The sequence below is a fragment of the Amaranthus tricolor genome, chromosome 5, assembly GCF_026212465.1.
Source record: "Amaranthus tricolor cultivar Red isolate AtriRed21 chromosome 5, ASM2621246v1, whole genome shotgun sequence".
NCBI classification, from domain to species: domain Eukaryota; kingdom Viridiplantae; phylum Streptophyta; class Magnoliopsida; order Caryophyllales; family Amaranthaceae; genus Amaranthus; species Amaranthus tricolor.
Window position 1 is genome coordinate 30,410,748 of NC_080051.1, and position 22,997 is coordinate 30,433,744.

A 22,997-nucleotide genomic window follows, 5' to 3' on the forward strand; every position below is an offset into this window, starting at 1 on the left:
AATTACATCGATAAAGACTAAAGAGATTGGGATCACATATACGCAATCTTATCTTTGTTATACATCTGTTAGAAATAATAAAGACTAAAGAGATTGTTTCTGATTGACCATTAATTCCAACTGTTACGAGCTTACAAACATAGAAAATACGACTAAAATGATGGAATAAACATCAAGAAACTAGCTTTTGGGCTCCTTAACACCCTCTGATCAATAATCTCCTATGAACTAATAAGTCGATTCGACTTCTCTTGTTCATGAACTAGATTTAGTTCAAATCTATCATCATCATACATAAATGCTCGGTAATGAATTTATTTCCTTTCCATCCACGAAAACCATGTCAATACGAGTTCCATCCAATGCGGCAGCGCAGCAGAACTATGTGAGCTGCTTGACAAACCCACAAACTGTGACAACTGAATCAGTCCCAGACATGTACACATCTTCCAGAAGAGGAATTGTTTTCCACACTCTCAAACCCAACGAAGATACATTTTCTGCATAAGAGGATCACAATTTGTAAATGATAATCCGAAGTTCAAAACCGAATACCGGATAAGATTGAGACTCACCTTCAATAGAGCTGTCATTTTTTGTACAAATGGCAGCATAATGAGTATCAGCCAACTCGAGAAGGGCAAGCTGCCATTGCCCATTTGGGAACTGGGTTGATTCAACAGCGATTTCAGATTCCTGGTATTGCCATGAGATGGGCAATTGATCAATATGGACAGAATCGGAAATAGTGTCCAGATGGATAGGTAAGTTAAAAACTCTTTGAAACGCACTCAAGAAAATAGATAATGTAGAGCACGACAGGAGGATGCAAAACAGAACATCTGATGTCAACCCAAAGTCTACAATCAAACGAGAAACTGATGACACAAAACATAGCTGAATTCAAGAGAGCGTCAATGGTTCCAAGAAATGCTTCTAAAAGAAAGGACAAAGAGAAATCCAGCTACATATAGTATCACCATTCACTGCATTCAGTTTCCCCATCAAACATTCATTAAGTAACCATGTCAAGGGGAAATTCAGACGGCACATTTTCATCAAGGCTCTTCGTAAAAAACCATTAAATGTAGAGTATAAAAATCACTAATCACCCAGAATAACTATTGAAAATTCATTTCCTACTTAAAAGGTTGATGAGTCTTATGACTATTAATATGACTACTTTTTTTTTCCCAAATGCACCATTTCTCTGGGACATGCAAAATAAGGAGGGTGTGTTTTGGCACTTTGCTGGTTGGGGGATATGACTCATGAGATATCATTAAAATGTGGCATGTAGAAATGGACGGGCATAAAAGACATTTGCTAGAATTTCTTTGCCAAAAAAGGAATATGGTGCAATTAAAGGCATGCTTGGATTTGGTGTAAATATTTAAGGGGGTAACAATAGTCAAAGTAATAAAACGAAGTTGATAAATAAGAAATTAGTGAAATTTGATTGTTGAGAGGTGGAAGAATGATTGCAAAGTAATGAAAAATGAAGGGTACTTTTAATTTTGTGGGGTAAATATTTATCCTAGGGCAGGGTAAAGGAATATATTACCTCCATAATAGGGGAAATCATCTCCTTTTTCCTTCATTATTTTTATTTCATGCTCATTTACCTTATTCACAACTATCTCAACTACTTCAAATGCATTTCTATTTGCTTTCATTTATTAGTTTGACTTTATTTTCCCCCTAAATATTTACACTCAATCCAAGCATGCCCTAAAGAAAATTTCACACAAAGGAATACAATGGAGGCGTTTGGCAATCGGTTGTTGGCTAAGTGCTTATTTGACCACATGATATCATGGGCTTTTTTTTAGTTGTTACCAAAAAATATTAAGAGATGTTTGGTAAATTTTAGTTATTGAGTGTTAACTAGAGAAAAAGTAAGTCAAAAGCTACTCAAAGAAAGCTTTTTGTTTTGGCTTAAAAGTCATTTACCAAATACTTTTTTTGTTATTTGACCAATCAAAAAGCCAAAATTCAAAAAACAACCAATTGCAAAACGCACCCAATGTGATTAAAAAAACAAGGAAACAAACAAAGACTCAGATCTATCATAGAGTGGACTATAAAGCATTAGAGGTCCATCTAAAGAGATAAATACTTCATCGCGCTCTTCAAATCTTGTCCAGATTGAAACAAGTAGTTTCATAATTCGCAATTGCATACATAAATCTCATTGAAGCTATATAATTGATATGCTAGTGCATTAACTTCTATTTTATATTTATAATAGTATCCAACTAATCCAAGATTGTACCTTTAGATCAACAATCTCTAAAGTATTTGACATAGTTTCTGAAGAAGCTTGAAAGTGAATCTCGAAGGTGTTGAAGGGAGTAGCCGAAAAGCCCGTTCCTAATGCTTTTACATATGCTTCCTGAAGGTGGTAAGAGTCAGCCAAGAATTTAGCATCAGTATAGGCATCAAATAAGAATTCACAGTTGAAGTTACAAACGTCCACTAAAAGGAACCAAACGTGGGTCTTCAGCACACATTTAAACTTATGGCCTGCTTGATAGCCCTTAATATAGAGTGGAATAAGAATGCAAAGGAACGTTCCATGTCAATTGCTCATTGCATGCTTGTCAAAATCCAAACATCCCCTTTTCTTTATAAAAATTTTAGTTCAGGAGAGAGATGAAGGGAAGGGGATTAAAGGGAAGAAATCCTTCACATTTAGTATAAACAACTCCACAACGAAAAGATTTGGAAGGAAAATTCATCACTCTTCCTCTCCTTCCTTTACTTGCTCAAGTGTCATCCAAACATACTCGTATTAAAGTAGCATTAGGTAGGAAACAAAATTTATGAAGAAAAATACATGTTTGGGAATGAATTTATATTACAATCAACAAATGAATAAAGCTTTCCATGCACAATTACATCAGATTTTTATTTGATTATTGCTTTTTCCCCTAAACAAGTGCAAATGTAGGAACATGTTCACACCAAGCCTTTCAACCAGCACACATCTTAGTGAAAAATAATTTCTTCAAATCGTTATCATATGCATGGTGCATGAGCAGTCTTATAGTAAAAACTCAGTACCTTAAGCGTCCACATCTTAATAAATTCCTGACGCTGCATTTCAGGGTCTAGTATACGAGCCAAGTATTCAACTTCATTCAAAGAAAAGAAGCGACGAGCAAATGGGATGATTTCATTCTTTAATGTCCTATTCTTGTTCTCCACATCAATTCCAATCTACATGGCATATAGAATCGATTAAAAAAAGGTTAAGATCAACCAGACATTTGTGGTGGTCATAAACTAATACATGCAAAATAAGAATGTCTCACGGGAGAATAGGTTGTAATTCCACAGGCAATCATGGAAGAAGTATGTGATAAATTGAAATGTAATGGTGGCCAACTCCTATCTGGTGCATCTTGCCAATCGACCTAAAAATTGATGAACAATATATATAAAAGAATACAAATGACTAACAAGAGAAAAGAAAAGGATAACAGGATGGCCAACACTGACCTCTGGTTTCCCATATGAATTTCTCTTAAACTTCAAAGATCTTGGATCAACATAAGAATTTGGGTGATCTAGCATGAAATGATTAAACCAAAATAAGTCTGGTATCTCTGGTATAAGAAGGTACTGATTAGTAAAGGGTAATATTTTTATAATAAACCAAAGATGCATATGAAATACTAGAAGGGCCCATAATACATATAAAACCAATTGTGAAGCTACTTGCTAACACTTTTAGGGTGACCAACTCCATCTTCTGAAAAAAAATTATCTCCCAGTTAAATGAGCATCTACAAAGCCATGTGGTGAATGATTCTCCAACTATAAGTGTAACTAGATTTATTTATGAAGACGGGTATCACACTATAACCTCAATAATTTGATATTTTCTTAAAAGATGAAGTACACTTTGTGATTTGTCCTGACTCTATTATAGATAGAGACGAGATTTTATTTAATGGTCCTCACAACTTCAATGGTAAGCTTGTGGTATTTAAACCATGGACACCTTTCTCATTTTCCCTCGTGATGTGCTTAAAGTAATTGCTACATTAGTAAGACTTCCTAACTTATCATGATTTCCTTGGTTTGACACATCAAGTGGTTTTAATAGTACCTTGGGTAGTTAGGTGTGCCACTTTGAACTATAGAGATTGATGTTCCTCAATGACTTTCATGATCTATCCATAATTCTGTTCCTGACGTGAAATTAGAGCACATGTCATCTTTGATTGAACCCACCTGTGTCAACTTTTGTTACAAATGCATGTGTAGGACATGACAATGATGCTATTCATGTGGAAACAAAAGGCCTATATTTCCCTTCTACCAGGAGTATACAATAGAGGCATAATTAAAGATAGCCGAGGCAAGTAATTAGAAGAAATATGACTTGGGAAACCTAAATGTAACTTACTTAATCCTGTTTCTCAATCCTCAAAATGCTCCTATAAGACAAAGATAGGATCAACCTTTTGATTCAAAAACTCAGCTGAAGAATGGTTGGCATGTGGAAAGGAGAAATGATAGTAATCACAGGAATATTGTTCCTGGTAGTCTAACCAATATTTTTACAGAGCTAGCAGGGGGACAAATTAGCCACGACCTAGTTATCACTTATCAGGTTCGGTCCTGCAACTACAACTAATCATGGTATTTAGCACATGGACTGTAAGGACATTTGAATGAGACACCCAAAGCTAGAGAGGTTTTTAAAGTATATGCAGTATTATAGAAAAAAAATATGGCTATATTAATGGAAAACCATGCATTCCTTTTCCCTACAAAAAAAAAAAAAAACAAAGAATGATTGAGGCGAGGAGATCCTATGTCCCTTTTCTATTTGCTTTGACTACCATTTTTTTTGAGTATAGGGTAGGCTGAGGAGAGGTTACGGTAGCGACAAGAAACATACACAGGACCTTACATGGGGAAGTGGTACTTGCTCCAACTAGACCTATGCCACTTAAAGCATGAATAGTTATGTTGTTTGGTATCCCAAAAATGAATTACTTGGAATCACGTACTTAATGTTTGCATATGATACTTTTTCTGTTTGCCAAAAGAGATATTACAGTTGCCAAATTGATGTGCTGAACTAAACCATATTGGAAAGAGTTCACCAAAATTGAAGTGATTAGTTGGAGAGAAAAGACCCTAAGCTTTCAAATGCTTCTAGTTTAGAAGCCAACTTAGCTAAAAACACAATATACATTGGTGGAGTTTTAGTGGAGGTTTAAAAGAGAATTGTGCAAGTGTCCCCTATTTCACAAGGCTTTATGGCTTGTCAAAAAGATTTGTGGTAATGATTGTCTCACAAAGGTTTTCTTGCTTGTAATTTGTAAAGAAGTTTTGTGGATACAATAGTAGTTTACATTATAACTTTCAATATGAATACAAATGGTACAATCACATCAATCAAAGGATGCCTCCAAGGCAATGCTCCAATCGATAAGTCATCCCACAAACTTGTTTAAAACTAATGTTCAAGCATCACACATCCTACATATATAGAAGAAAAATTAAAGAAACAATGTAAACACTAAGACTACACAATATTCCAATAAAACATTATAGCCCTTTGAATTTGCTACAAACATACACAAAAGCTTTCACTTTGGTTAGCATAAAGTAGCAAATTCAAAGGGAGTGAGGAGTATCAATCAAGGATAAAAAAACATGAATCTACCAGCTTCTATCTCTAGCATCCTACCTAGAAACCAGCAATAATTGATACAAATTCATCAACCAATCATCTGACATGAAAACTTAAATAAATCCTCAAAATGCAATAGTCAAGTTACCCAATAAACAAGAGAATCATGAGTTTGTCTAGTGGTTGACACTTTCCCTTCCAGCCCGAGTTCGATTCTCACCACCTACAAGAACCACTAGTTCCCTCGCCTCTTAACTAAAGAGGTTCACCCGTCTACCCTCGAAAATGCCATTGCAAGCAAAAATATTTACAAAACACAACAAAAAAAACCCTCCTTTAGAAGATAGAAAAATTGATAATGCAACCAAATTAACACAAAATTACTAAAAGCATCAAAATAGATAAAGAAGATGACATACATCTAGCAAGGATAGTGCGAACCAGAGCACGAGCTAAAAGGGCTTTCTTCCTCAACCCATCTTCTTTAAAGCTAAGTACACTTTGTTTCTCGGAAGGGGAAAGAAGTTGTGTATACTGATTCAATAGTGAAGAACTATCAACTTCATTTGGACTCACATACCATAAATGGGTTTCCCTATAAAAGTTATAAGATTTATTTGAATTATTGAATTAATTTGAAGAAACCAAGAAAAATAGGGTTTTTTTTAACTTGAAAACCATTAAAATGAAACCGGAGGATAGTCATACATACCCACGAGCAGGAGGTGTGAGAGGACGCAGAGGTGGGTAAGACAGGGGAAATTGCCTGTTGAAGCAGCGTACATTCATTTGAAATTCTTACTTGCTATGGAAAACCATTCATTTTTTTCTTGAGAGGCAAAAATTGATCGGGGATCGTTGGCAAATGAGAATGTCAAATGACAATGGTCAATGATAGTATATAAAAGTTCTCATTTTTATTGTTGATAAGATGAAAATTACAGGCTAATTTAGTGGTAAAAGAATTTCCTATATAGTAATTTGATTTTTCCCACTTTATTTTATAGTCCTTTAAAATTAAAAATACCAGGTTGTCACATTGGAACTTGCAATGAAAAAAGTTTAACAAAAAAACGTTCTCTCTAAGATAGAGTTTTTTCATATTTAAAAAAAATGTATATATTCCTATTTTTTAAATCTCATATTCTTTTGATTTTCATAATTTTTGTCTACCCTTAAGAATATTCTAACAATAATTTAGAGGTGTTCATTTGGATCATCAGCTCAGATGTTTCGTGTTGGTTTAAAATTAAGTCTTGTATTCATGTTGGTTTTACCATTTTTTGTCAAGTCAAATTATGCTGATTACAAAATCAAGTAAATATTGATCACTAAATCTGTTTTGAACATCTCTAATGAAAATGGAGGGAACATAAACGAAGCAACTTTTGAGTGTGATCATAAGACTTAAACTAGCACAAACAATTGGTTGAACCAGAATAGTAAAAGAAATGTTTTATACAACTTAGTAAATATGTCAAATTGCTAACTTTACAAAGTTGATTCTATTTAGCAAGTGTAGACCTTAAACAAGGCCTATGTTTCTCAAAGATGCACTTGTTAGCTCAATGCAACACATTCAGAATGACTTAAAAACTGGTCAACAACAACAAATCCACCATTCACTCATACAACCATAATAATTTTATAAAATCATTCCCAAAAAATCAAAATAAAAAAAAAAACACATAGATACCAAATAATAATACATTACTCCCAAGTGAAACTAAAATTTCATCTTCGGATCTTTGGAGTGAAGGTCGTTGACATTACAACCATATCTAAGCGTGGTTAAATTCACCGCCAAGCTTCAATTCTGTCGTTCCTTAGCTTCACACTGCTAACGAGGATAGTTCCTTTAGTTTTCTCAGCGGACTTGTTAGGTACATGATTCACAAGTTTTTCGTTGCTGTTCTTTCTCGTTCCCTTCTTAGTTGTAGAATTCTGACCATTTTTAGTATTTTTCAGTTTGTTGGATGGCTTAGTTTTGTTGTTGTCGTCAGATGTACTCCTGTGAATCTTGTCGTCTTTAGTTGGTTCCTCTTCGTTATCCATCGAGGTGGAAGGGTTTACGGGTGTAGATTTGCGTTCATTTGCAACATCTGGCTCGCTTTCGTTATTATCCTCATGGATGGTTTGTAAAGGGGTGTGACAACCATTGTCGCCTGACGGATCCCTGCTGTATGAATCAAGGGCAGAGTCTAATACCGAATCTTCTCTTTCTTTTAGCGTTCTTTCAATGAGTGTTTTTAAGAAGTTCATCACTTGCACCGCGTGCATCAGCGCTGTTAGAGGGTCTGCCATCTGCAAATGTGACAAGAATATAAAGTTCGTTCATCAATACTACAACACGAAGATTCCACTTTAAATGAGGGTCCCACGATATGTTATATTCTCTAACACGCCCTCTCACACGAGAGCTCATTCGGCTAGAAGTGTGGATTCGCACATGCGCTGAATAATGAGGGGTGATTGAGATTCGAACCTATAATCTCTTGTCACGCTAGCTTCTGATACCATGTGAAGAAACCAACTTAACCAAAAGCTTAAGCTAATGGTTGAGGTTCCGGGATATGTTATATAACACAAAACAGAAACCATCTTCCAAAAGAGAAAACGGAAAACATTTAGGCAAACATAATCAGCCGATCAAAATCTTATTCAACAAAATCAAGGGTGCGTAAAAGACATGAAGACGGTTTTACTCACATGGGTCATGTTCGGAGCAAAAACCATAGCAACATTCCGTGCGTTCATCTTGTTTAGATGTTCGCACTGTGCAACATCAGCCATAAGATTCACAGCCCAATCCAAAAGAGCAGCTTCTGTCGGGGGAAGAAGCTTTGCAAGCTGAAAGCACTCCTCTTCTGTTTGGGATTCCATGACTTGCTCGGGGGAAAGACAGTCAAGTATACCAGTCGGAAGTTCTCTAAACCAAGCCTAAGCATCAAAATCAAAACATAAACCGATTTTATTTAACATTCGTATTGCAGACGAAATATGATCAAGGCATTCGTCTAGATGCTATCTTCGGCATTACCTTTATTAGACCCGCTAAGCAATGAACATCGACATCATCAGGAATTAGGCCTCGGTTTAGTTGATCTCTTACATACTCCTCTTGCCCATTATCAGGATTGATTCTGAAAATTCCTTCTGCCTTGAAGCATATACAAAGCAAATTAAGATCAAAAACTAAATATGATTTGACATCGAAATAACGAAAGACAAGATTAACACGGTAAATACTTACTTGGAGACCTCCTAAAGCATACAACCGATGTTGCATTAGTAAGAGAATTGTGGGTACACTATTTCCTCTTGTGTCAAAGGAAAGTTGCATGGAATTGGTCGAAACTCCAAACACTGTGGTACTATAACGGAAAGAAAAATAACCAAATCAGTATATTGGGGATCAGATGTATGTGGTACTATAACGGAAAGAAAAATAACCAAATCAGTATATTGGGGATCAGATGTACGTAAACTTATGTTGTAATAACAAAGATTTTTCCGACTGACCTTTGGTAGCAAAGATCGTGCACATGATTTTAAGCCGTTTTACTATGGATGTCAATAAGTAACTTATCAACCATTATGCAAAAAACAGCTATATTTTCCATCCTTGTTAGCAATAAACTTGGGCATATATTGAAAATTTGAGATCCCTGGGTGATAATGACCTATGTTACTTAGACTCGAGTACTGATGTTGGATAATGGTACGTGTCCAAGTGTCAAATACGTCTAAATATTCAACTTTACGCCTAAAATGAAGTGACTAAGTGTCATTCCAATGTCCGAGCATCAAGGATCGGACACGGGTACCGGGTACGTGAAGCAAAATGAAGAGCCCAAGTAACATAGATAATGACTAAAAATAGTGAGAGCCATATAGTTGTTGATGTCTACATTTTCAAATTACAGATTCAAAATTTTGAATTACTATTTCAATCCAAGTTGTAAAAAGGGATCAAGTGACTTTTTACTATATTGGCCCACAAATGAATCACTTCTACCCCAGCAAATCAACTTGGAGGACACATGTAGGAAACTCTAAGGAACCACCTTTATCTCTTTTAACCCTTCAACAAAACTTTATAGTATAAATATGGTCCCAATAGCCAAGAGTATGTTCCCCACCAGCAATCAGAAAAACAGTAGCCCAAAAATTAATCAAGGACTATGAGAATACAGAAACAGAACAAAAATCAACAACGGGTATTGGTAATTTGTAGTAAAATTTAGGGGAAATTGTAAATCAACTTCTGCTTGATCTGTTGAAAATAAACTCAGATATTATTTATTTTTAAATAAATCCACCTATAAAGTATATTTGCTAAAAATCAATCAAACTATTGTTTATAATTATCTTTAAAACTTCTTTGTTTGTAAGTAAAGAATTAAGAATAAACGAGTTGTGTTTATTTTCAGCAATCATACAGAAAATGTGGGTTTATTTAAAAAATAAACATTTTTAGGTTTATTTTCAGTGTATCGAGCAAAAATTAATTTATATTTAACTATTTTCCCTAAAATTTAAGAAACGATCTCGTTTTCACTAGCACATGTCATATCAATAGCTAAATTACCACAACCACAACCAACATATTGATATGCATATAAGTTTCTTGTCATTGATATAGTACAATATGAATATCGAGGTCTTAACTATCCGTTTAACATTTTTGTGGAGAAGATTTCATATATATTCAAGTTAAAATTTAGCGTCAAGAAAAGCATGTATTGCATCAACACTTCATTATGAAGACAATCCCACCGCGGAAATTTAAGTACTAACTTTTACTCCTAACTATATAGTCTTATTTCAAATTTTATTTATCTCTTCCTCAAACTTTAAGTTCAAATTCAAAAATTTGAGAGAAAAGGACCAAACAAAAACTTCAAGTGCATAGAAACTCTAACCCTATGGCACTGCTTTTGTGCTACCATGAAGAAAGCAAATTACTTTTCGTTTAAAAAATTATGAGCAACCAATGCTAATCATCTGTCCTCTTTAAATTGTTTAAAAAAATGATAATAAACGAAGAGAAAGAATAAACTAAATAGATGAAATTAAAAGAGTTTTAAAATGTATGAATTAGATTACAAGAAAATGGTGGGTTATTGTCCAAAAATATAAATAATGCAAATTAAGTAGGACTTATTAAACGGAAAATAATACAAATTCAATAGAACAGAGGAAGTATAGTCCACATCTGACCCCTAGACCCGCCGCCATATGTGGAAGCTAATTAATAGCCCGCCATAGGTAAAAGCTACTTAATAACATTAAGCAACGGAATGTTGTTGTAAATTTTAGTACACATAAAAAACAGCTAAGCAAAACTGCAAAATAGCATTCAATACACTAGGAGCTCTATAATGTATGTAACCCTTAATTTTGTTCCACCATGAAGGAAGGTTACAAAATAGAGAAAATCTTCAACACCAACTAATTCAAACAACACATATTCTTGTATGAGACGTTTTAGCGTAAGACAAACAACTTTGTTTTGTAATCAATTAATAAGAAAATACTCTCTATGTATTTGTTCTTCTCATTCACATTTTTTTGCAATTTAAAAGCATATATTTAGAAAGTATATGATTGTTTTATATAGATCGATGAAATATCGTAATCAATGTTAAAATTCTTAAATTACATTCGAGCAATCCCAAAAGATTAGAATCGGGTAGAAAATGATTAAGAGCATAAAATTTGTTAAGAAATTACCTAGCACTAGGAGGTCGTCTAGGAACTTCAGGCTCAAACTCAACAGGAAGACCAAGAAATCCATTAAATCTATCAAAAGTAACATGGGCAACATGCCTAACATTTGTAGGCAATCCAATTTCCATACCACCACAAGAAACAGAAGAAGAAGATGATGATGAATTAGAAAAAGCTGTTTTAATCTCACAAGATGAACACCCAAAAACAGATCTCCTAAAAGCAGTAAAAAACAACCCAACAAATTTCAACTGATAATCTCTTTCTTCCTCTTCTTCTCTCCTTCTCCTCTTTCTTTCTCCTCTACCCACTTCTTCTTCCTCTACATTTGACAAAGATGGAGTATTGTTGATGATATTCAGATAATGACTATATTGGTATAGTCCATCATTTCTTGTGGGCCCATTTTGCATTGAACTTATACTTGAAGATTGTACAACTTCTATACTCATTTTATCTTACACTAAAAAATAATACCCACTTCTTTTTGGGAAAAATATTTAATCTTTAAGGAAATTGAGTGTTTACAAAGAAAGAATTTGGATGGAAAAATGCTAAGGAAGTTGAGTTGGATTGAAGTAAGGGATATGATATGGTTATGGTTATGGAAGGTGGGACTAACACATCATTACAAATTTTTATAGTTTTTTTTGAAATTTTTGGGATTAAACAAGAAATGGGTTTAATTTGGTTTGAGCATTGAAGAAGCAAAGATGAGATTTTGAAGTCTAATGGTTACTAAAATTGGGGGAAATTGTATAGGAATTTAGGCAGAAACAGGGAGGAGTATTTGGCAGCTTTACTGGGAAGCCAAAACTTGAAATAGTTTGTGGAGTACTAATGATATTGATGATATTCCTAGTTGAGTGAGTAATGGCCTAATGGGGTGGTTAATATAGGGAAGGTTTTTCTTTTGTTTTGACTCATGTTCATTTATATTTTTATTAGTTGTTAGGATATTGATAATTCTCTTTACAAGATGTTGTTATCCATAATAATTAATAAAAATAAGAGAAAGTACTTTTAAATGTGTACTATATATATAATTTAAGGGTAATGATATTTATAGCTCTTAGGACTGTGCATGAAAATTAGTAAATTCTATCTATTATCAATAATTTTAGGTTTTCAAAATAATTTAGTATTGAAAATTGGGGACAATTAATATTTTTTACAGTTATTTAAAATTTTCCAAAAAAAATATTAATAAAATAATAAAATATAACTAAATCTTATGTTTTCAAAGCAAAAACAATAATAAATTACGTAAAAAAATATACAAGATTCTTTCTTATATACAGCCCTTAAAATTGTATATATCATTTTCCATAATTTAAATATATAAGAATTATTTAAGATATATGGTAAGTTATAAAGATAAAATTTATTTTAATCTATTATGAGTATTATATATAGTAATTAGATATGTGAAAACAATTGATTTAATGGCATTTAGGTAGGTGAGTTATTTTATTTTTGTTATAGAAATTTATTATTATTTTCTTCTTAATGCTATCAAATATTAAGCAAATTTTTTTTGTAAGAAAATTAAAAAGTAGAGTAATTTTTATAGTAGTGTATGTAGTGTGTTAGCGTCTTACATTACCATTAAGGATGAAAATTCCTTCATATTAATAGTGTTGTGCAATTACCAACCTTTCACTATATTTGACTATTAAGATCACATCAATTAAAATTAACCGAATAATTACTTTTCGTTCGTGTACATGATGAGTCATACATAGATCTAATCTAATACTTGCTATGTCATAAACTATCATTTAGTCCAATTATTAAATGATATAGAAATAATAAGATTGAATATGGTGGATTAAAATAATATGATATTTTTTAATTACAGAGAAAACATAGAAAATAAAAATTAAATAGAATTATCTAAAATAAAAATAAGATAATTTTATTATGATAAATTAAAATAAAAATGAGATAAATTAATTGTTACATATAAGATAGGATGATGTTGTGACTATAAATTGTCTCACTACTCACTAGTAAGAGTAATTTCATGGTTAATGTTCCATGCACTTGGAAAAAGGAAATCCATAAATATTTTTTTTAAGAATTTTTTTAAGTTGAGAGACTATTTTGCCGTATCTTTTTTTATGAGTATAGATTATCGTCTTTTTTCCCTCTCCAAACCTGATTATAATTTATTATAAGCGGAATACTACATTAAATACAACGATGATGATGATTTACCTTGAGAATATACCTTCACTCATATACGTATACAAATTTAAAATTCTTATTTAGATATTAGCATACAAAATTTTATTTATTTAACAAAATAATTTAATACTTGATGGAAATTCACTTACAATTCTCATCTTCCCCAAGTATGATTAAAAATACATACAATACCTGGCAAGTAACTAAAGCAAAGAAGAGGTGAAAGGATAACAATGGACTAAGAGTAAGGCTAAGAGACAAGAAGAAAACAGTTGAGGTTAGTTAACCAAAATAATAAGTACAGTTGTGAAATTCAATTAACTGCCTCTAAAATCTGATCTGCCAAAAATAATACATACTTTCTTATCATCAATTATCTAAAAATTAAGTATACACATTTACGTAGAAGTAGAGGCGTTTATTCAAATTATTAAATTGTTGTCGGGCCAGGATATATTCGAGTCTTGTAATAGTTCTTATATTTTTGTAAGTTTATTTTAAAAATAAAGTTAAAATTAAATTTAATTATATAAAATCAGATAAATATCGGGTTGAGTCTATTTTTAATGTCTCTAAATATAAGACATGTATATTCCTATAATATTTTTTTTCCACAGGCACATGTGGAAAAGAATAATGTATGTGCAGTAGAGTCAGTCGCGGAACTATGTTGGAGTCCACGGGTCACATGTTTTTTGGCCTTTTTTTTTAAAGAAATTCAAAGTAGACTTTTCAATTAGTAAGAGTAAAGGTGTAAAATTAATACTGAAGTCTTTTGATGATAAATACTCTCTTATTTTAGTAATTTTGTTTTATTTATTTATTTTATCTCTTTTTTAATTAGGTCAATTAATTTATTTTGTTGCATTTTCTTTTATGATTTGTTGTATTCAAAATTTTAGCAAGTAAGTATAAAATAATTGTTACTTTTACAATGAAACTCTGTCAAAATTTCGTCCATTAGCTGATACTCCCTGAGACTCCGAACTCTAGATCTGCCTATGAGTCGAGTACATATTATATTTATCAATTATTAAACTCCCGATTTTTTGTGAATTGTTCCCTTCTGGAGTATTAATATTTGATGTTTCATAGGTTAGTCCACCAAATCTCATGATCACTTTAGTTTGCACTTTACATGTCTTTATTAAAATTTAATAGAAGTATCTATAATATTAAAATAGTTTTAAATTAGTTATATGTATTATATTTATGCACATATTAGTCATGTTCTTTTTATTTGTTATTTCTTGGGCTTGTATGAAGCAAAATAATTGTGGACTGTTGTAAGCTATTTAAGTAATTATTAATTGTGAAAAAATATGATTTTATAGTTGTAGCTTTTAGATATTATTTGTTTAATTAATTGTGTAAGGTATTATATTTAGAAAAGGTAGCTATTATATATATTTTTGCACATATAATTTGTTTTGAAGACATGTATAGGCATCAATAACAATACTTAAACAACTGAATGAATGCAACTACTTAATTGTTACGTTAAAAACGCAATATGATCTGCATGTAATGACCAATCAAATTTTTTCAATCAAAATAAATAGAGTTTCCTTGTGAAATACCGTTTTTCGATGAGATGACCTCAAATAAGGAATTTATATTCTTAAATATGTATATAAAATAAACTATTTAACCTATATATAAAGTGCGTCTCTCGATAAAACCGTCTATATATAATCTATTCATGGGCTTCGTTGTATTTGTTGGTTATGTTGCACGCTTTGTTCATCAATTTTAATTGAAGTCATCGAACACCTTTACTAGGACTTATAATCAAGTTAGTGAACATCTATTAATAAATCTTCCTTGAACATAAAATAATAGGAGTAATCATTCTTTAACAATTAGAATTAATCTAGTAGTTAATTTAATTTTTAGACCTTTTACGGTTGAAATTATCATTAATATTTATGAAAACCAAACATTGTTCTACTAATAATAAACAAAGAATAATTAGAAGATCTCATATTAATAGAGGATAGAATGATGATCAAAAGTAAAGCAAAACAAAAAACAAAAAGAAGATGAATATTTTTCTGTCTCACTAAATTTGCATTATTTTTTATTTTTATTATCTTGCATCATTTATATATTTTCTTGTTTAAGATTGGATCTCACTACTTTTTTGTTAATCTCATCCATATAACAAAATTCATTTTTAATATTATCTGCATACTTAAATCTCTCTTTTCCCTTAAAATCACCAATCACATTTATTACATTAAAGAACAAAATATTACAACTATCAATATACTCAGGGCCGACTCTTTACAAAAGCAACATGAGCGACGACTCAGGGCCTTGTTATTTTGTGGGGCCTAAATTTTTTTATTTATTAAATTTTTATTTATATATAAAAAGCTATAATATTTGACATAAATGAAAAATTGATAATATAATAAATAACAATGATTTTTCATAATTAATGTTCATTCATGACCTTGTTAATGACTATTTATTTATTTTTAGGTTATTGGTTGGAGAATATAATTTGATATTTTTTAATCAATAATTGTGATCAATTAACTAAGTAATGGTATTTTAAATTTATTTTATTTTCTAGGTTAATAGAACATATCAGTGTTTTGTCTAATTGATAAAATTAGTTGTTTATCAATAGTCACTTAAAAAAGACACAATGTCCGTATTTTAAGTACTCATTATTTTACTTTCACTCAGGGCCCAAAAAATATCTACAACAATCATGAATATACTTTTAAAATTAACTTTTTTTGTCTTTGATGCAGTCCGATTGTGACAAAAGCGAGTATTGAATACCTTAATTTAAGGACAAGGAAGCAAAATTACGGTTAAATTGGCTTTATCATTAAAAATGAAAATCAATCTAGACAACTTCTATTGAATTTGCCCGTTTTAATACTCCGAAAATAGAGAAAGTGCAAAAAGTGTTTCATGTTCATTGTTTTGTGTTAGAGTTCAAAAAGAGCAATTTTATGGGCCTTTTAAATGGCAAATAAAAAGTGTATATTTGGTTGGGCCCATTTAGGCTAAAGTGTTTCAAATTCAATCTTTAATAGGCGGCAATAAAATAGTTAACGTTTTCTTGGGTGAATAAAACAATAGTTCAACGTTATTACTCCTTTTATCAACGAAATTAAAATTTAACAAATGATTTTAAATATCACAAATTCTTAAATGAGAATGTTTGTAGTGAAACATTCAAGACTTCCTAATAATTTAAGGAAAATAATATGTACAACTCTAAGGGTTGTATATAAGCTAAAATCTTATATTTTATTAATATAATTTAATATAATTTTTGCTTTGAAAACATCAAATTTTCATTATACTTTATTATTTTAGCATTTATTTTTACTTGAAAAGTAAAAATAATTATATAAAATATTAATTATTTTCCAACTTCAAGATAAGATTCTCTTGAAATTTAAAATTATTAATAATAAATAAAATTTGTTAATTTTTATATACAACCCTTAATATTATAACCCATAATTTAATTAAGTGATTAATTGCATAAATAGGTTAATTATATGTGTCTGTCTCATTATAAGAATGTGTCGAGCTATTTAAATATAGTTATGTAATGGATGAGACTTATGTTTAGAGATTGTGATATAACTCGTTTAGAAAGATTTAAGCGTGTTGATTTATTAAAAAGTTGAGTTGTTTAAATAGTGTTGTGAAGCATGTTAAAGCAGATTTTTAACAGATTATCTATTATTATGTTAGTTAACATTGTATATACTCAAAATGATATACAAATTTGTTAGAGCAAAACTCAATCATGGAGATGAAAAACAATGTAGTATAAAAAAGTAAATCAAAATGCAAGAACAAATAGAAAGACTAAATAAGTTGAAAACTGGGAAAATTTCAACTCACAAATGGATTATAAAGAAAAATTTTAAAACCCTCAAATTTTCTCACTTGTGGATTTACAAGGGTCTAATTACTTGTGTTAATGATGTAATACAAGAATATATATATATATATATATATATATATATATATATATATATATATATATATATATATATATATATATATATATATATATATATATATTAATTTTTGAAAAAACCCTATAGCTAAGGGTATTCATCAAAGCCCAACCCGTTTGACCCAACCTGCTTGAGTTGTTTGCTCATTTAAATCTATATTTCCGCTTACCACACTACCTGGAATATGCAAGAGATTTATAACGGAAATGAAACAAACGTAATATCACACAAACGACATACGCAACAGAATATCAACTACATTCTGCACAATTACACATTAGCTGGCTTCGAGATATATTATCGAACACTTTGACATGCACTAAAAAGAGAAATAGCCAGATTAAGCCCTTGAATCTTGATGTCTACAATAAGAAAGCATAAATCATTGCTAACACTCAGAGTCAGGGATTACAAGTTCTTGCTCACTGGCTCAAGCGCCTCGACAGTCACGACACTGTTTCCTCGGATAACCTACCACAAAACAGGATGCGCAGTTTAGTAAGACCGATAAGCAAAGTGACATAATCTACAAAAAAAGTTACAGATCATAATCATCCAACTTACCACCATGCCTATCTCATTATTCTCATTTCCGTTTACTTCCACGGTGTTGTCAATCACAAGATTCATAAACTGGTCAAACCCTCGAAGTGTACCAACTACCATCCGGTTTGCATTCAGTTTGACTGCAATACAAAAGGTCCATATATGAGTTAAGAAGCACAAACTTGAAGCAATTTTGTGAATTGGTGAAACAACATGAATTAGAAAAGCGGAAGTTCTAAAAAACTTGATACTCCTTCTGTCGCTTTAAAATTCTCACACTTCTCATTATACTCCATCCCTTTTACTTTACTGCAACTTCTTTTATGGAAATGTCCCCTCTACTTTCTTTAATTTTAACCTATATAACAGTATTTATTTTCTTTCTCTTCTAATATCATCCACACAATTTAAATGACCCCACTCATCCTTAATATTTGTGTCAAATGCCCAAGTTTCAATTTCAAAGGGACTGAGGGAACAATATAGAATCTCAAAGAGGGGAAATGTAGGAATAATTGTGCATCCCAAAAAGCTGCACAAGGAAGTCGAAGACCGAAGAAAGAATTCTACTTGCTCATCTTATTGTATTGGGTGACATTGTAATGGAATATTATGCTTTTAAATAACATGTAAAAAATGTTTGAGACACTTAATAGCTAACGCTGGGAATCTAACTCCCCCAAACCCTTTACACAAAATTGTACTCCCCTCCATCGGTCTATTCCTTATAAATTGTAGCTATTCATAAATGTGTAAATAATTAGTTCATAATTGATCAATAAGACACATAACAAGTGACCAAGTGGGTGGAAGAAACAAGTGGATGAGATAAAAGAGAGTATGGATTTGTGGATGATATTAAAAAAATTAAAAGGGACCATTACCAAAAATTAGAAAATTAAGTAAAGCAAGTGGGACAACCTAAAATGGAAATTGAGTGCAATCTATAAGGAACAAAGAGAGTAACACAATATTGCCATATGTCATGTCCAACATGCATTTGAACAAAATCAAATGTGTATTCAAAAAAGTTCCAAACTATTTCATAAGATTTTAGTAAGGTTGCTTCTTTTGGAATTCTTAAAACAATCCACAAATCTTCATACCAGTTGAGATTTTGAAAATTTGCATTAAATCATTGATTGTAAGGCTAAACAAGCAGTAGACTGCTGAATTGCTGATATAATAATCCAAAATAATATAGTAAAAAGTTTTACTCACTCCGTCCCATTTAATTTGCAACATTTTTCATTTTAAACCGTCTCACTTAATTTGCATCATTTCTATTTTTGGACTATGACCCACCACTTCCTTTTAATCTCATCCATACATTTTAACTCTTTTTCAATTTCATCCACACAGTTCATTCTCTCTCTTCATTTATTACCATTATCCATCTTTTTCTTAAAAAAACAACATTTTTCTCTTTGATACAAATTATTCAGGACAGAGGGAGTATATAGATCAAAACAGAAAAGGTTTTGGAGAGTTTTGAAGAAAAATATACTTAGTTTGGTGCCTTACTACTTTCATGGTACGTTGTTACTCCTGCCCTATCTTTATAGCATCTTTGATCTGACAAGCTAAAAGTGCAATCATTCTATATATGAGTATTTGATTTATTTATCTTTCTCCTGTCTAACCACTATGCTTGTGGTACGTAAAGCTCAATGTTGTTTTGGACTGGTTTACTCAAATTCTATACATGAATGTTTTCTTTTCTGAACACTTAAAATGTCAAATCTAACTATGTAAGAGATTTTTATTTCCTATACAAGGTATGGTTAGTAGTGGTATATGAATTCTCAAATAACGATACACAAAATTCAGTCCCCCAAATCTCTGAATTAATTGACAGCCAGTTCAACAAGTTTAGCTAATTCCCCAGATCTCAGACATAGAACTAACACCTATAAAAGTTCTTAATAATTGATTATCAATGCCGAATATACTAATCTATGAGCTTAAAATGAAATAGAAATTCCACCATCAATCAAAGAAAAATTAGCAAATTTCCCAAAAGCTTCTACCAAATTAATCTATCCATCACCATCATCAATCAAACCTTAGATATAACCAAGTAACTAAAGAACGAGTAAAGCAGAATTCCTTCTCTTTTACCAACTGATACTCAACAAGACCTCATATCAAAGAGCACTACCAAAAAAGCTCATATCTAAGAGTAATACCCATAAAGTCCAGCGCTCTAGTCATATTAACCCCAAAAACATTTCCAAGCCCAAGATATGCCAAAACATCTTATCTAAAAACAATCTACCATTCTACCTCTACAATGAAAATCATCATTGTATTAACGATATTCTTGCTTCACCATTGATGACTATTCTACACAGGACAATAAACTACGCAAAAATCTGAATCAACCCAATCCACATATCAATTGTAAAGGGCTTTCATAAGGTACATGCCTTGTGATGTTAAACAAAGGAGCTCCTCCATCAACTACAAGCACAAAGTAAGTCAACAGGATAAATAGTAGTATAGAACACGTAAAAACTCTTCAGCATCTAAGTTCTAAGTTTTCCATAGCATAAGTAATCAGACTACACAAAGTGATCACACACAAGACGACAATCTCTAACTGCACATTAGTAACTAGGCAATGTGAAATGCTAGTAATAGCAACAGAATGATTTCTCATATTCTAGAAAATAAGTTCACTCAAATGTCCGCTACCAAACCAACATCTCCTCAAGTTTACTACATTTCAAGCTAGTAGAAACCAGGCATAAGCATCATTCATCACAACACAAGTAAAAAACAGAATTATCACACTCAAAAGATGCGCGCATAAGTACCCAAATAAAAACCTAGTTGTATATTAGGTCTAATAAACAAAATCTAAACTTAAAGTCCAATACTCCCTATGATTCTATAATTCCACTCATCACATTAGTAAAACGATATCACTAAGCATAATCACTTTCCAAAAATGCCTTTAATTTGACCCTTTTTGCTTCAAAATATCCAAATTAAAACCCACCATATAATAGTATCATGGCGCTACAATATTCCACAGATGAAAAACAATAGAACTACTAACACCACCGTCCAGAAAAATGATAAAGAGAAAAGGAAAAACAACCCAGAAAACTTGGTTAAGAGAAAATGAAAATCAACCCAGAAAAATTGGTAAAGAGAAAACTAAAATCAACCAAAAAAAATTGGCAAAAGGAAAAGGGAAAACAAACTTACTTTGAAGCTTCTTGTCCATGTATCTAATAACACAGAAAACAGAGAAAAAATAGCAATAAAATGATTAAGAATCAGTAGCAAACAGAATAAAAAAGATTAAAGGAGATTTAGAAAACTAACTTCTTGAGATCTGGAGGCTGGCCTGATCTACTCATCCTTGAACACGAGAATAGTAGCACAAAGCGGAAAAATTCGAGGCGGGTTTCTACGGTGAGATGAAAATGATCGAGAGACCAAATTTGATATGATGTTCCTAAAGCTAAAGCCTAAAACCCTTGCTAAAAGTGAAGGGTTTCTTTTTCTTGTATTTTGATAATTTGGGCCTGGGTTAATTAGTTTATTACTTTATTTGAAGCCGAGAAAAGCAATTGGGCCCATAATGATAACTAAGTTTAATTTTTGACAATATTTTTATCACTAATTTTTTTTATTGAGACCGTCTCACAGTTAGACGACTAAATACTAATTAGCCCTAGTTTATCTCGAAAAAAATTAAAACTAGTTTAGATGTAGTTTAAAATTTTTTTAGTATAAATGATTTGGGTTGCTTGTATGGCTCCGTCTCATAGTGAGGCTGTTTCATACAAGACTTGCTGTTAATTTTTTACGAAAATCTCTTGACCAACTTTTGATCATCATTTTACTACTACAATTACATTATTTTCTTCATAAAATTCATTCAAATGTAATTCTATTTAAAAATATGGTACTAAATGATGATGAAAAATTGTGAATCAAAAAACTTTTTAATAATCAATGTTTTATCATCGTGGCGATGAAATAGTACATTCTAGAAATCACACTAAAAATCATTCTTTTTCCACCATTAAAACCAATATTTAAACGGACTATTGGTTTAAATTTGTAATTGCACGGACTATTGGTTTTAATTTGTAATTGCAAGTCCAGAAGACTACAAGTCTATAACTATAAACAAAAGCTTAGAAATTAGACTTAGGTTGACAATAAGGATAGTATTAAGAGTAATTTGTGAATTTCAGTCTTTAAGTTTAAATTTTTTGTGATTTACAATGTCAATATTTTTTTGTGAATCACAGTCATTATAGTATCAAATGTCTATAGCTTCAATCGCTTACCCTAAATTTTAGACCACTAAAATGTTCAATATCTTATGATTTGGCATGAGCGCTGTTGAAATCAAATGTCTATAGTGGCTGAAATGGGGAAAAAAAATTGAGACTGTAATTCACAAAGACATCAATTTTAAAGTTGTAATTCAAAAATAACTCTAAAAGTAATGCAATTTGAACACGACTCAATATACGTGGAATTATATGAGCATTAAATCAAGTTAAAACGTTAATTTTGTGCAAGCTGCAAAAAAATTAGCGCAAAACCCTAATTTATAATCAGATTCGATAACCAACAATATGTTTGGTTTTTGGTACCAAATAGAGTAACGAAAATGATTTGTACTATTTTCTAGAAATTCATCATGACATTCTCATGACAATGAAATTTTAATCATAAATAATTTTTTCACAACTTTTTATTACTACCTAATGGGCTAATACCACATTTTTAAATGGTAATGCATTTAAATGAATTTTATGGAATTTTATAGACAAAATGAAACGATTGAAATAAAATAGACATAATAAACAAATTTGTCAAAAAAATTTCTTACCAAAATT

At 31.3% G+C, this 22,997-nt stretch overlaps 3 protein-coding genes across 4 annotated transcripts; all 3 read right to left on the reverse strand.

The window, feature by feature from the left end:
• Window positions 1-13: 13 nt before the first annotated feature.
• On the reverse strand, window positions 14-6,540 carry LOC130812657 (uncharacterized). The gene is made up of 8 exons (XM_057678207.1): window positions 6,369-6,540; window positions 6,076-6,251; window positions 3,505-3,572; window positions 3,318-3,419; window positions 3,067-3,222; window positions 2,276-2,395; window positions 576-696; window positions 14-500 (listed from the first exon to the last, which is right to left on the reverse strand). The coding sequence occupies exons 1-8, from the start codon at window positions 6,443-6,445 to the stop codon at window positions 382-384; spliced, it is 939 nt and encodes a 312-aa protein (XP_057534190.1). The 5' UTR covers window positions 6,446-6,540; the 3' UTR covers window positions 14-381.
• Window positions 6,541-7,074: 534 nt separating this feature from the next.
• On the reverse strand, window positions 7,075-12,380 carry LOC130813697 (rho GTPase-activating protein 5-like). The gene is made up of 5 exons (XM_057679543.1): window positions 11,393-12,380; window positions 8,910-9,030; window positions 8,697-8,816; window positions 8,366-8,596; window positions 7,075-7,960 (listed from the first exon to the last, which is right to left on the reverse strand). The coding sequence occupies exons 1-5, from the start codon at window positions 11,839-11,841 to the stop codon at window positions 7,454-7,456; spliced, it is 1,428 nt and encodes a 475-aa protein (XP_057535526.1). The 5' UTR covers window positions 11,842-12,380; the 3' UTR covers window positions 7,075-7,453.
• A 5,365-nt stretch (window positions 12,381-17,745) lies between these two features.
• LOC130813332 (probable small nuclear ribonucleoprotein G) lies at window positions 17,746-21,641 on the reverse strand. Of its 2 annotated transcripts, XM_057679148.1 has the most exons (4): window positions 21,463-21,641; window positions 21,343-21,365; window positions 18,145-18,266; window positions 17,746-18,051 (listed from the first exon to the last, which is right to left on the reverse strand). In XM_057679148.1, the coding sequence occupies exons 1-4, from the start codon at window positions 21,495-21,497 to the stop codon at window positions 17,989-17,991; spliced, it is 243 nt and encodes an 80-aa protein (XP_057535131.1). In that variant the 5' UTR covers window positions 21,498-21,641; the 3' UTR covers window positions 17,746-17,988. The 2 variants fall into 2 exon arrangements, with proteins under 2 accessions (XP_057535131.1, XP_057535132.1); XM_057679149.1 differs by lacking the exon at window positions 21,343-21,365 and having other exon boundaries at window positions 21,463-21,634.
• Window positions 21,642-22,997: the final 1,356 nt, after the last annotated feature.